At 46.4% G+C, this 14,097-nt stretch overlaps 1 protein-coding gene across 1 annotated transcript in view; it reads right to left on the reverse strand.

Annotated features, from left to right (window-relative positions):
* The window catches only part of LOC106573567 (fibrillin-2), a 113,049-nt gene that overhangs the window by 70,506 nt on the left and 28,446 nt on the right, over positions 1–14,097 (reverse strand). Inside the window, exon 7 of the mRNA XM_014148716.2 lies at positions 5,836–6,033. Within this exon, the coding sequence (XP_014004191.2) occupies positions 5,836–6,033 (198 nt within the window). The remainder of the gene's footprint in view (positions 1–5,835; positions 6,034–14,097) is intronic.

The following is a 14,097-nucleotide window of genomic DNA, read 5'->3' on the forward strand; positions in this document are numbered from 1 at the left end:
CCAAATATATATTTATCTGAGCCACTGAAAGTTTGATTAGCTTTAGTCTTATTCTTAAACTTTTTCTGGTTGAGATGGATATGTGAATCCAACATATAAATGATTTGTGGATACACAATTCCAGTTTGTCTACAAATTAATAATTGATATGTTAGGGGGAGTGATGAGCTCTACAGCAGAGTCTCACAACTCAATCGCTGGTTGAAAACTGTTTTCTGCCCCTCCCAAAAGATAGAATTTGTAGATAATTGGCCCTCTTTCTGGGACTCACCCACAAACAGGACCAAGCCTGGCCTGTTGAGGAGTGACGGACTCCATCCTAGCTGGAGGGGTGCTCTCATCTTATCTACGAACATAGACAGGGCTCTAACTCCTCTAGCTCCACAATGAAATAGGGTGCAGGCCAGGCAGCAGGCTGTTAGCCAGCCTGCCAGCTTAGTGGAGTCTGCCACTAGCACAGTCAGCGTAGTCAGCTCAGCTTTCCCCATTGAGACCGTGTCTGTGCCTCGATCTAGGTTGGGCAAAATTAAAAATGGCGGTGTTCGCTTTAGCAATCTCACTAGTATAAAGACCTCCTCCATTCCTGCCATTATTGAAAGAGATTGTGATACCTCACATCTCAAAATTGGGTTACTTAATGTTAGATCCCTCACTTCCAAGGCAGTTATAGTCAATGAACTAATCACTGATAATAATCTTGATGTGATTGGCCTGACTGAAACATGGCTTAAGCCTGATGAATTTACTGTGTTAAATGAGGCCTCACCCCCTGGTTACACTAGTGACCATACCCCCCGTGCATCCGGCAAAGGCGGAGGTGTTGCTAACATTTACGATAGCAAATTTCAATTTCAATATGCAGTGTTCCTCACTGAGTTCCCTGAATTCCTATCGGATCTTGTAGTCATAGCAGATAATATTCAAATTTTTGGTGACTTTAACATTCACATGGAAAAGTCCACAGACCCACTACAAAAGGCTTTCGGAGCCATCATCGACTCAGTGGGTTTTGTCCAACATGTCTCTGGACCTACTCACTGCCACAGTCATACTCTGGACCTAGTTTTGTCCCATGGAATAAATGTTGTGGATCTTAATGTTTTCCCTCATAATCCTGGATTATCAGACCACCATTTTATTGCGTTTGCAATTGCAACAAATAATCTGCTCAGACCCCAACCAAGGAGCATTAAAAGTCGTGCTATAAATTCTCAGACAACCCAAAGATTCCTTGATGCCCTTCCAGACTGCCTCTGCCTACCCAAGGACGTCAGAGGACAAAAATCAGTTAACCACCTAACCGAGGAACTCAATTTAACCTTGCGCAATACCCTAGATGCAGTTGCACCCCTAAAAACTAAAAACATCTGTCATAAGAAACTAGCTCCCTGGTATACAGAAAATACACGAGCTCTGAAGCAAGCTTCCAGAAAATTGGAACGGAAATGGCGCCACACCAAACTGGAAGTCTTCCGACTAGCTTGGAAAGACAGTACCGTGCAGTATCGAAGAGCCCTCACTGCTGCTCGATCATCCTATTTTTCCAACTTAATTGAGGAAAATAAGAACAATCCGAAATTTCTTTTTGATACTGTCGCAAAGCTAACTAAAAAGCAGCCTTCGCAAATGGAGGATGGCTTTCACTTCAGCAGTAATACATTTATGAACTTCTTTGAGGAAAAGATCATGATCATTAGAAAGCAAATTACAGACTCCTCTTTAAATCTGGGTATTCCTCCAAAGCTCCATTGTCCTGAGTCTACACAACTCTGCCAGGACCTAGGATCAAGGGAGATAGTAAAGTGTTTTAGTACTATATCTCTTGACACAATGATGAAAATAATCATGGCCTCCAAACCCTCAAGCTGCATACTGGACCCTATTCCAACTAAACTACTGAAAGAGCTGCTTCCTGTGCTTGGCCCTCCTATGTTGAACATAATAAACGGCTCTCTATCCACCGGATGTGTACCAAGCTCACTAAAAGTGGCAGTAATAAAGCCTCTCTTGAAAAAGCCGAATCTTGATCCAGAAATTATAAAAAACTATCGGCCTATATCGAATCTTCCATTCCTCTCAAAATTTTTTGAAAAAGCTGTTGCACAGCAACTCACTGCCTTCCTGAAGACAAACAATGTATACGAAACGCTTCAGTCTGGTTTTAGACCCCATCATAGCACTGAGACTGCACTTGTGAAGGTGGTAAATGACCTTTTAATGACGTCAGACCGAGGCTCTGCATCTGTCCTCGTGCTCCTAGATCTTAGTGCCGCTTTTGATACCATCGATCACCACATTCTTTTGGAGAGATTGGAAACCCAAATTGGTCTACATGGACAAGTTCTGGCCTGGTTTAGATCTTATCTGTCGGAAAGATATCAGTTTGTCTCTGTGAATGGTTTGTCCTCTGACAAATCAATTGTAAATTTCGGTGTTCCTCAAGGTTCCGTTTTAGGACCACTATTGTTTTCACTATATATTTTACCTCTTGGGGATGTCATTCGAAAACATAATGTTAAATTTCACTGCTATGCGGACGACACACAGCTGTACATTTCAATGAAACATGGTGAAGCCCCAAAATTGCCCTCGCTAGAAGCCTGTGTTTCGGACATAAAGAAGTGGATGGCTGCAAACTTTCTACTTTTAAACTCGGACAAAACAGAGATGCTTGTTCTAGGTCCCAAGAAACAAAGAGATCTTCTGTTGAATCTGACAATTAATCTGGATGGTTGTACAGTCGTCTCAAATAAAACTGTGAAGGACCTCGGCGTTACTCTGGACCCTGATCTCTCTTTTGAAGAACATATCAAGACTGTTTCAAGGACAGCTTTTTTCCATCTACGTAACATTGCAAAAATCAGAAACTTTCTGTCCAAAAATGACGCAGAAAAATTAATCCATGCTTTTGTTACTTCTAGGCTGGACTACTGCAATGCTCTACTTTCCGGCTACCCGGATAAAGCACTAAATAAACTTCAGTTAGTGCTAAATACGGCTGCTAGAATCCTGACTAAAAAAAATTAAAAATTAAAAAACCAAAACATTTGATCATATTACTCCAGTGCTAGCCTCCCTACACTGGCTTCCTGTTAAGGCAAGGGCTGATTTCAAGGTTTTACTGCTAACCTACAAAGCATTACATGGGCTTGCTCCTACCTATCTTTCCGATTTGGTCCTGCCGTACATACCTACACGTACGCTACGGTCACAAGACGCAGGCCTCCTAATTGTCCCTAGAATTTCTAAGCAAACGGCTGGAGGTAGGGCTTTCTCCTATAGAGCTCCATTTTTATGGAATGGTCTGCCTACCAATGTGAGAGACGCAGACTCAGTCTCAACCTTTAAGTCTTTACTGAAGACTTATCTCTTCAGTAGGTCCTATGATTAAGTATAGTCTGGCCCAGGAGTGTGAAGGTGAACGGAAAGGCTGGAGCAACGAACCGCCCTTGCTGTCTCTGCCTTGCCGGTTCCCCTCTTTCCACTGGGATTCTCTGCCTCTAACCCTTTTACAGGGGCTGAGTCACTGGCTTACTGGTGTTCTTCCATGCCGTCCATGGGAGGGGTGCGTCACTTGAGTGGGTTGAGTCACTGACGTGGTCTTCCTGTCTGGGTTGGTGCCCCCCCTTGGGTTGTGCCATGGCGGAGATCGTTGTGGGCTATACTCGGCCTTGTCTTAGGACGGTAAGTTGGTGGTTGGAGACATCCCTCTAGTGGTGTGGGGGCTGTGCTTTGGCAAAGTGGGTGGGGTTATATCCTGCCTGTTTGGCCCTGTCCGGGGTATCATCGGATGGGGCCACAGTGTCTTCTGATCCCTCCTGTCTCAGCCTCCAGTATTTATGCTGCAGTAGTTTATGTGTCGGGGGCTAGGGTCAGTCTGTTACATCTGGAGTATTTCTCTTGTCTTATCCGGTGTCCTGTGTGAATTTAAATATGCTCTCTCTAATTCTCTCTTTCTCTCTTTCTGTCTTTCTCTCGGAGGACCTGAGCCCTAGGACCATGCCTCAGGACTACCTGGTATGATGACTCCTTGCTGTCCCCAGTCCACCTGGCCGTGCTGCTGCTCCAGTTTCAACTGTTCTGCCTGCGGCTATGGAACCCTGACCTGTTCACCGGACGTGCTTGTTGCACCCTCGACAACTACTATGATTATTATTATTTGACCATGCTGGTCATTTATGAACATTTTAACATTTTAACATCTTGACCATGTTCTGTTATAATATCCACCCTGCACAGCCAGAAGAGGACTGGCCACCCCTCATAGCCTGGTTCCTCTCTAGGTTTCTTCCTAGGTTTTTGGCCTTTCTAGGGAGTTTTTCCTAGGGAGTTTTTCCTAGCCACCGTTCTTCTTTCACATGCTTTGCTTGCTGTTTGGGGTTTTAGGCTGGGTTTCTGTACAGCACTTTGAGATATCAGCTGATGTACGAAGGGCTATATAAAAATACATTTGATTGATTGATATGCTGGATTTACGCTTCCATTTAAACCAAAAATCTAATTGAAATAATAGGACCTAATCCAATCAAACTTTAAATAAAGTTTAGTCTTATTCTTGCACTTTTAATGTTGTTTTAGTTGGAGACGTGAATCCAACATATCATTTGTTAATATGCTATGTACTGTATTGCAAAAAGTGATAATGAATTGTGTTTGGTTGTCAACAAATTCCAGTTTGTCTGGAAATTAATCATTTATATGTTGGATTCACGTCTCCATCTCAACCAAGAATCAAAGTTAAAGAATTTACTTTTTGGTTGAGATTTTTGGTTGAGATGGAGACGTGAATCCATCATATTAATGATTAACTTGATGAACCCCTAGGCCTATATGTATTGTCTATTTTTAGTTGAACCCTGGGTTGAACTGAAACAATAGCTGTTGATGACTTTGCAAATGCTATATAGGCCTAAATAGTATCATTGATGATTTATGATTTATAAAGTATGGTCACTTTTATTTTCTCTGTTAAACCTACCCTTTGTAATGACTTCGATAGCAACAGTGAATATATTTAGTTACTAAGAAGTCTTCAATAATCATTCTCACGATAGCACATTGGTAGTAGTCAGGGACAAATAGAAAAGCTAAGTAAGGCAGGGCTTGGTAAAAACCCTGGATGAGAGACCAAATGAATAGCTGTAGATCAACTCTCCAGTAGGAGATTGTTTTTTTTTTTATAGCGGATATAACACTGATTGGAGTGTGATATAACACTGAAGGTCTGATGTTGTTTCAAATGTACAAACTCAACAACTTTTATACAAGGTGATGACAATCATGTGGTTGAAATTTCACCCTCAAAACAACCGTTTTTCAAATCCAATGTTTTTTCCACGTAGATTACACGTCACAATACGCTGACAAATAATGTTGAAACCCAGTGGGTAGTGTGGAGGCAGGGAGGGGCCAGACAATGAAGAGAGAGAGGACAGCCTGTATTTACACAGACACTGGCCTGGATCTGCTGCTGGAATGTTGATGAAGGAAGGTGAACTTCAGTTCATGTGGCGATGAAATGAGAACTCCTTCTCTCTTTCTCTGGCTTTGATGTGTATCTCAGCTCTCGCTTTCTCTCCCTATCTCTCTGTGTGTGTGTGTGTGTGTGTGTGTGTGTGTGTGTGTGTGTTGGTCTCTCTGTATGGGTGGTGGTTGCAGGCTGCAGGAGTTTGGTTGCTGATGGTGACAGATTAAGTAATGGTTACAGTGCTCGTGATGAGGAGGGTGAGTGTGTTTGTGCGTGACTCACTTGTTGAGTTTATTAGACTGAAAATCATCCAGGTGTGTTTATATGCAAGTGTAAAAATGCAATGTGTGTGTGTCTGTGCGTCTTACCCTGGCACGCTCCACTGCGGATGTTGGGGATGAAGCCTCGGCGACAGGGGTGAGGCTGGGCAGGGCACATCTCACAGGGGTGTCCCCATGCCCGTCCGATGGTGGCACAGCACAGGGTCTTGGTGCACACAATGCCACTCAGCTGGCCCTGGCACATCTGATTGTTTACCTGCGTAAAGCAGGGCCCGGTCCGGTAGTCTGGAGGGAGAGAAGGAGAAGGGGAAAGGGGGATACCTAGTCAGTTGTACAACTGAATGCATTCAACTGAAATGTGTCTTCCGTATTTACCCCAACCCCTCTGAATCAGAGAGGTGCGGAGGGCTGCCTTAAGAGAGAGAGTCAGCTATTTTCTTGTTTTACTTCTTCAAAATGGCCTTCTGAATGTTCTGTATAACTGAAAGCCAAGTCTATTTCACACTTCTGCTAGCTCCGTTTCATTGAATTTGAAGTGTTATTGAAAAATATAAATATACACTAAATATATAAGAACACCCTTTAGCAGACTTTAAATGTTGCAGTAGGAGATATTGGGGCCTAAGAGAGAGCAGGCACTGTCTGGGTGAATTCATTTACCTCCCTCGTCTTTAACCTATTGGACTAAATGAACGCTGCTGCTCATTCCTGGTTAGAGACTTTGGTCTGGAAATGCATTGAAAAGTGGATTCTCCTATTCATTTGTCTAATGAGATAACTATATAATGGGAGACCCATTTAGTGCTGGTTCCCATCAACAACAACCTTCCCATGACAAACATTCTCGGTCCAGCCTCAGGTCTGAAGCTGGTCTAAAGGTCTGGTGGACCGTGGTGAAGCTATCACGACCGTACCAACAACATTTGAAACCTCTCGGACTGTACTGTACTAACACAGATACAGTGTGTCACTGTGTGGAAACAAAGTAATTACAAGAACACAATGTCCTCAGACTTCAATGGCCACCTTGCTGCGCTGCTCTCCAGGCAACGACCGCAGCGACATAATCTTGTTAACCGCACTTCACGAATCAAACACAATGAACTCATGCTGAAACCATTTGAGCAATATGATTTCCATTCAATCGCACGTAATAAAACTCAAACGGGCCTAATGATGGCTTCTGGTGTGGTGGAAAGGCCTTATTAACTCCAGTAGTGGCGCCAAAGCTAATGCAGCATTCATTAGAGGTACTGTAGATGGAGAATGAAATAGAATACAGTGTCTGAGAGGGGCTGTCAGGAGGAATGTAACTAACATAAACCCTGGAGAAGTGGTTTAAGTTGATTCTCTTGAGTTCTAAAGGAGATGTACAGAGAGATAGGGCAGCTTATTGTGGTAGCGCTGATCTTATAACTTCCTGGTGCAACTAAAATAAAGGTCAATCACAGCCAGCCCAGACTGAAAATGAGAGAGACAGAGAGAAAATAGATCAAAGCCAGCAGAAAGAGTGAGAGAAAGAGAGAGGACAGAGCTCCCAGCAACTTCCAACTGTCCCCTCTCCTCTCCTGCTCACACCCATGACCTGACAATCTGGCCTGGACAAGATTGTCCCCCTCCCAGTGGCAGAGACCCACTGCGGTGATCACCGCCATCTGGGCTTGATTAATCTGGCCTGGTCGGGCCTGGTCCAGATGTGTCCATTGGGAACTCTGAATAACTCTGGACTACATCCACAACCCCCCACTAACTAACAAACACTGCCTCTCCTCTTCTCCCAGTCAACACCACATTAAAAACGAATGTAAATCAGAATACTCACACTAATGCTGGACTCATATGGTCCAATCCTTTATGTTCGTCATGCTTTGATCTGGTTTTGAGCTAATCTGGTTTTGATCTAATCAACGATTTCAGTACACTCTTAGAAAAAAGGGTTCCAAAAGGGTTCTGCGGCTGTCCCCATAGGATAAGCTTTTTTGGTTCCAGGTAAAACTTTTTGGGGTTCCATGTAGTACCCTTTGTGGAAAGGGTTCTTCATGGAACCTAACAGGGTTCTACCTGGAACCAAAAGGGTTCTTCAAAGAGATCTCTTGGGGACAGCCGAAGAACCCTTTTTGGTTCTAGATAGCACCTTTTTTTCTAAGAGTGTAGAACTTAGTGGTGGAAATGAGCGAGGACCAATGACCTTTATTGAGAGCTACAGTATAGGGAAGCTGTTCATGCAAAAGGTATGAGATGACTTGGAAGGGAGACATTTAAATTTAAAGAAAGAAAGAAAGAAAGAAAGAAAGAAAGAAAGAAAGAAAGAAAGAAAGAAAGAAAGAAAGAGAAAGAAAGAAAGAAAGAGAGAAAGAAAGTGAAAGCTGGGGATTTATCCCTGTCCGGCTGCCATTCCTTTGATCAGCAGTGAGGCCCTGAAAGTGAGGAGGCGCCTGGGCTTTCCCATGGCCAAACCTTTCAGAAGAGCTTTAGTCGACTGCTGGAGGCTGCAGCCAAGTTCAGCAGAGCCCTGTCTGTCTGTGTGCAAACGCCCACCAAGCCAGGCCAAACAAAAGACTGGAGCGATCAGAGAGTTCGCTCTTTTAATGGACTGAATAACAATTGCCACGCCAAGGTCTCTATGTCTCAACGCCACAAGATCCGACTGACTCAGAACCAGACAGGCAGGCCATGCAAGAGGCCATGCAAGAGTGTGTGTGTGTGTGTGTGTGTGGACTACGATCAAGGAACATGAACATTCCAGGGCCAGAAGAGTTAGGAAAGGGAATGGGGTATAGGAGGTACTGGCAGAAGTCCACAACATTCAGCAATTTGGTCTGATTACAGTTCAAATTGCTCGATAGATCAAAACCATTCACCGGAACCTCGTCGTCTGTATCCTGCTTTTCACCAACACGCCTCCATATTTAGTCACATCTGTATCCTTTCCAGGTATCTGCAGTTTCCTACACATTCTCCCAATGATATGAGCATTCTGAACTATATGTGTGTGTGTGTGTGTGTGTGTGTGTGTGTGTGTGTGTGTGTGTGTGTGTGTGTGTGTGTGTGTGTGTGTGTGTGTGTGTGTGTGTGTGTGTGTGTGTGTGTGTGTGTTCATGAATGTGTTTGTGGCTACTTTTGTATGTGTGCACGCATCTAAACTCCTCAAATGTGTGTATAGTAGCTACACTATATATACAAAAGTATGTGGACACCCCTTCAAATGAGTGGATTTGGCTATTTCAGCCACACCCGTTGCTGAAAAAAAATCGAGCACACAGCCATGCAATCTCCATAGACAAACATTGGCAGTAGAATGGCCTTACTGAGGAGCTCAGTGACTTTCAGCGTGGCACCGTCATAGGATGCCACCTTTCCAACAAGTCACTTCGTCAAATTTCGGACCTGCTAGAGCTGCTCCAGTCAACTGTAAGTGCTGTTATTGTGAAGTAGAAACGTCTAGGAGAAACAACGGCTCAGCTGCAAAGTGGTAGGCCACACAAGCTCACAGAACGGGACGGCCGAGTGCTTAAGCGCATTGTGCGTAAAAATCGTCTGTCCTCGGTTGCAACACTCACTACTGAGTTACAAACTGCCTCTGGAAGCAACATCAGCACAAGAACTGTTCATCGGGAGCTTCATGAAATGGGTTTCCATAGCCGAGCAGCCGCACACAAGCCTAAGATCACCATGCGCAATGCCAAGGGTCAGCTGGAGTGGTGTAAAGCTCACCGCCATTTGTCTCTGGAGCAATGGAAACACATTCTCTGGAATGATTAGTCACGCTTCACCATCACACTTTACGAATCTGAGTTTGGCGGTTTCCAGGAAAACGCCACCTGCCCAAATGCATAGTGCCAACTGTAAAGTTTGGCGGAGGAGGAATAATGGTTTGGAGCCGTTTTTCATGGTTCAGGCTCCTTAGTTCCAGTGAAGGGAAATCTTAACGCTACAGCATACAATGACATTCTAGATGATTCTGTGCTTCCAACTTCGTAGCAACAGTTTGGGGAAGGCTCTTTCCTGTTTCAGCATGACAATGCCCCGTGCACAAAGCAAGGTCCATACAGAAATGGTTTGTCGAGATCGGTGTGGAAGAACTTGACTGGCCTGCACAGAGTCCTGACCTCAACCCCATCGAAAAGCTCTTGTGGCTGAATGGAAGCAAGTCCCTGCAGCAATGTTCCAACATCTAGTGGAAAACATTCCCAGAAGAGTGAGGCTGTTATAGCAACAAAGAGGGGACCAACTCCATATTAATGCCCATGATTGTGGAATGAGATGTTTGACGAGCAGGTGTCCACATACACTGTGGTGTTTCTGTTACTGTTATGAACAGCATTATCAACAGCCCTTAAATCTACTTCCCCTTCAGCTTAATGGCTCTAAGAGGCTGAACCCTTCCTTACGACACTCACCCAAACGTGATGATACGCTAGAATGCTTCCCTGTGTAACCCCTGCTTTGAGACTGTGGGAGGTTTGGGGAAAGTGAGAGAGATAAGCTTAAACGCAGGATAACAATCTCTCTCCAGTGATATAAAATGTGCTTTTGGCACCAGAAAGCTGTGTTGCCTGACTGCTAAGTTAATGGATAGCATTCTTTAAAGCAGAAACCACCACTGTGGGTAAATATGCAGAACACACACGACTGTGGAAACTTAAGTGAACACAGAGGGCTCAGTACCGACACAACCCAATTCTTGCTAACCCATTAAAAGTGTGCTTTACGGTCTGTTATCACTCTTTCAATGTCTGTCTGGCAATCATTTTCCTTCCACAGATACAATTAGTTATCCTCTCAAGTTCATTCTAAAAACAATTTATACTCTAATTCAGAACAAAATGGACTTATCCTGGGTTCAAGTCTGATTCTGCTTCAGTCATCTTGTCACAGTGTTTTTTGGCAAGTCAACCATGTGGCATTACTGATTGGAGAAACAGTCAGGCACCCAGGCTAAAAGTCTCTGGACTCCCCATCATTGGTACATTGAGGGGACTCTCACTTCTAGGACGTCAACTGATTTTCCATCACGCAAGATCAAAGGCTGTCCTTCACTGTGCCTCTTAGGACCATTCACAAATTCATTTACGAGGTCATTTTTTGAGGGCAAATTATTTCAAAACATTTTTATGGGAGAAATATCAAAATTTAGTGCTACTATGAAAAGTGGACTCAAAAGCCAGCGTGTGTTTTTAACATTTCCAATGACACATAAAACATAATTTGGCGATGTCATTAAAACGACATAAAAGGCATAACATGACGATGAGGTAGTTACTGTACTCTACTCATTACAGAGTCACGGATCTCTCTTTCTGGCAGCACGTCCCACTCTATGCGGTCTCTATGGAGCGAAAAATGTCACACTTTTCTCACTTGAAACCATCCTTCCCTTCCACTGGGGGAGCCGTTGACAGACTACAGGAGGAGGACAGAAATAGCAACACTTCCCCCTTTCCACTCCTTCCCTCCTTTCCATCCTGTCACCATCGGCCTGATGTCATCATGGGACCAGCTCTCCCGTGTTTTTTTTCGCTTGGTTTGTTTGGGCTGGGCTGGCCTTAGCTGGGCTGTGCTGACTGTGTGGGCTCATAAGAGTAGTAATGTTCACTATTGGATCTGAGCCTGGTTAATGGACGAGAATCACTGAACACATGAGCAAAACAACTCCCCATGGCAGCGTTTACACAGCTGCTTTGTAATGAAAGGGTTAGGAACTCCAGGCTGCAGAATGGACGGCTGCAGGCTGGGGTTAGGGTTAGGCTGCAGGCTTAGGCTGGCGATGGAGGAGAACTGGGGATATAGGAGGCTAGGGTTAGGGTTAGGCTGGGGATGGAGGAGAACTGGGGATATAGGAGGCTAGGGTTAGGGTTAGGCTGTAGGCGGGGGATGGAGGAGGCTGGGGTTAGGGTTAGGCTGCAGGTTGAGGGAGGCTGGGGTTAGGGTTAGGCTGCAGGCTGGAGGGTTAGGCTGGGGATGGAGGAGAACTGGGGATGGAAGAGGCTGGGGTTAGCAAGGCTGCAGGGTTAGGCTGGGGATGGAAGAGGCTGGGGTTAGCAAGGCTGCAGGGTTAGGCTGGGGATGGAAGAGGCTGGGGTTAGCAAGGCTGCAGGGTTAGGCTGGGGATAAAGGAGAACTGTGGATGGAAGAGGCTGGGGTTAGCTGTAGGCTGCAGGGTTAGGCTGGGGATAAAGGAGAACTGTGGATGGAGGAGGCTGGGGTTAGGCTGTAGGCTGCAGGGTTAGGCTGGGGATGAAGGAGAACTGTGGATGGAGGAGGCTGGGGTTAGGGTTAGGCTGCAGGGTTAGGCTGGGGTGGAGGAGAACTAGGGATGGAAGAGGCTGGGGTTAGGGTTAGGCTGGAGGGTTAGGCTGGGGATGGAGGAGGCTGGGGTTAGATAGGATGCAGGGGTTAGGCTGGAGGAGGCTGGGGATGGAGAAGGCTGGGGCTTGAGGAGGCTGGTGAAGGAGGAGGCTGGAGATGGAGGAGGCTAGAGTTAGGGTTATTCTGTAAGCTGGAGGGTTAGGCTGGGGATGGAGGAGGCTGGGGTTAGGATGCAGGCTGGAGGGTTAGTGTTAGTCTGGGGATGGAGGAGGCTGGGGTTAGGATGCAGGCTGGAGGGTTAGTGTTAGGCTGGGGATGGAGGAGGCTGGGGTTAGGATGCAGGCTGGAGGGTTAGTGTTAGGCTGGGGATGGAGGAGGCTGGGGTTAGGATGCAGGCTGGAGGGTTAGTGTTAGTCTGGGGATGGAGGAGGCTGGGGTTAGGATGCAGGCTGGAGGGTTAGTGTTAGTCTGGGGATGGAGGAGGCTGGGGTTAGGATGCAGGCTGGAGGGTTAGTGTTAGGCTGGGGATGGAGGGAAACTCAGCTGATTAGAGAGGGGCCAGAGTGGCTGTCAGTCTGCGCTGTAACTCAAGCTTAACCAGACTGTCTGCAACACACACACACACACACACACACACACACACACACACACACACACACACACACACACACACACACACACACACACACACACACACACACACACACACACACACACACACACACACACACACACACACCTTTCACCAATATTGCTCCTGGGCTCCACACCCCGCCAGAGAAACCCATTATATCTGCAGATTTCTCTGTGATTCACAGACGTTAAGTCAACAGGGAAAAACAGCACACCTACTGTAACCATACTGTGCTGTCAAAGCACCTCTGGGCTTGGTTTATTGTAATACCACAGTACCACTAAGTGAAACCCTGAGGCAGTGTGAGTCAAAGCTTTATCGAGGTGGACGTCTTTACAGCCATCACAGGACAGGATAGTACTAATAATGACATGTACATTCTCACTGAGATGATGGCTGTTGTCTTAAGGAAGTCCTGTATTTATGTGAGAATTAGAGCATATCTTCTTTCTTTGGCTAGATGCTCTGTGGATGATTGAGGAGGAGATAGAGCAACAGTTTTACAGCATCCTCCAGACTACGGCAAGCGAAGACGGAGAGAGAGACAGGCAGGGCTAATATTTTTACAGGACACAGTGAGGAGCCAGCAGGGGATCTGACAGGTTGGCACCAGACACACACACACACACACACACACACACACACACACACACACACACACACACACACACACACACACACACACACACACACACACACACACACACACGGTGGGTGGGTGGGGTTTACAGTAGGGCTGCTGGGGTCCGGTAGTCTCCCTTTTCTCTTAGCACAGAGACGAGACTGTTTGTGCCTGCCTCTGTGTATACAGCTGGGGAGTCCATTTTGACTTTTACCTCCTGCCCCTCCCTCCTTCCCTCTCTCCCTCCATCCCTCGCTCCACTCCTTGTCAGGAAATGTCCACAGCACTCCACAAAGAAAGGTTTTTCTGTCATTCCAAGGGCACTTTATTTATTACCAGATGTCTGCGAGGCTCCCTCTCCCCAGTGTTGTGTTTTCCAAGAAAACAAGACCCAAGTTGCTTAGGGGGATGGAGGAGAGCAGAGGGGAGAGAGCAGGGGGAATGGGGGAGAACAGGGGGAGAGCAGGGGGGAGAGAGCAGGGGGAATGGGGGAGAGCAGGGGGAGAGCAGGGGGGAGAGAGCAGGGGGAATGGGGGAGAGCAGGGGGAGAGCAGGGGGAGAGAGCAGGGGGGAGAGCAGTGGCGAAAGCAGGGGGAGGCCAGGGGAGAGCAGGGGGAGGCCAGGGGAGAGATCAGGGGGGAGAGCAGTGGCGAAAGCAGGGGAGGTCAGGGGAGAGCAGGGGGAGGCCAGGGGAGAGCAGGGGGAGGCCAGGGCGAGAGCAGGGGGAGGCCAAGGGAGAGATCAGGGGGAGACCAGTGGCGAAAGCAGGGGGAGGTCAGGGGAG

The sequence above is a fragment of the Salmo salar genome, chromosome ssa16 (genome assembly GCF_905237065.1).
Source record: "Salmo salar chromosome ssa16, Ssal_v3.1, whole genome shotgun sequence".
Classification (NCBI taxonomy): domain Eukaryota; kingdom Metazoa; phylum Chordata; class Actinopteri; order Salmoniformes; family Salmonidae; genus Salmo; species Salmo salar.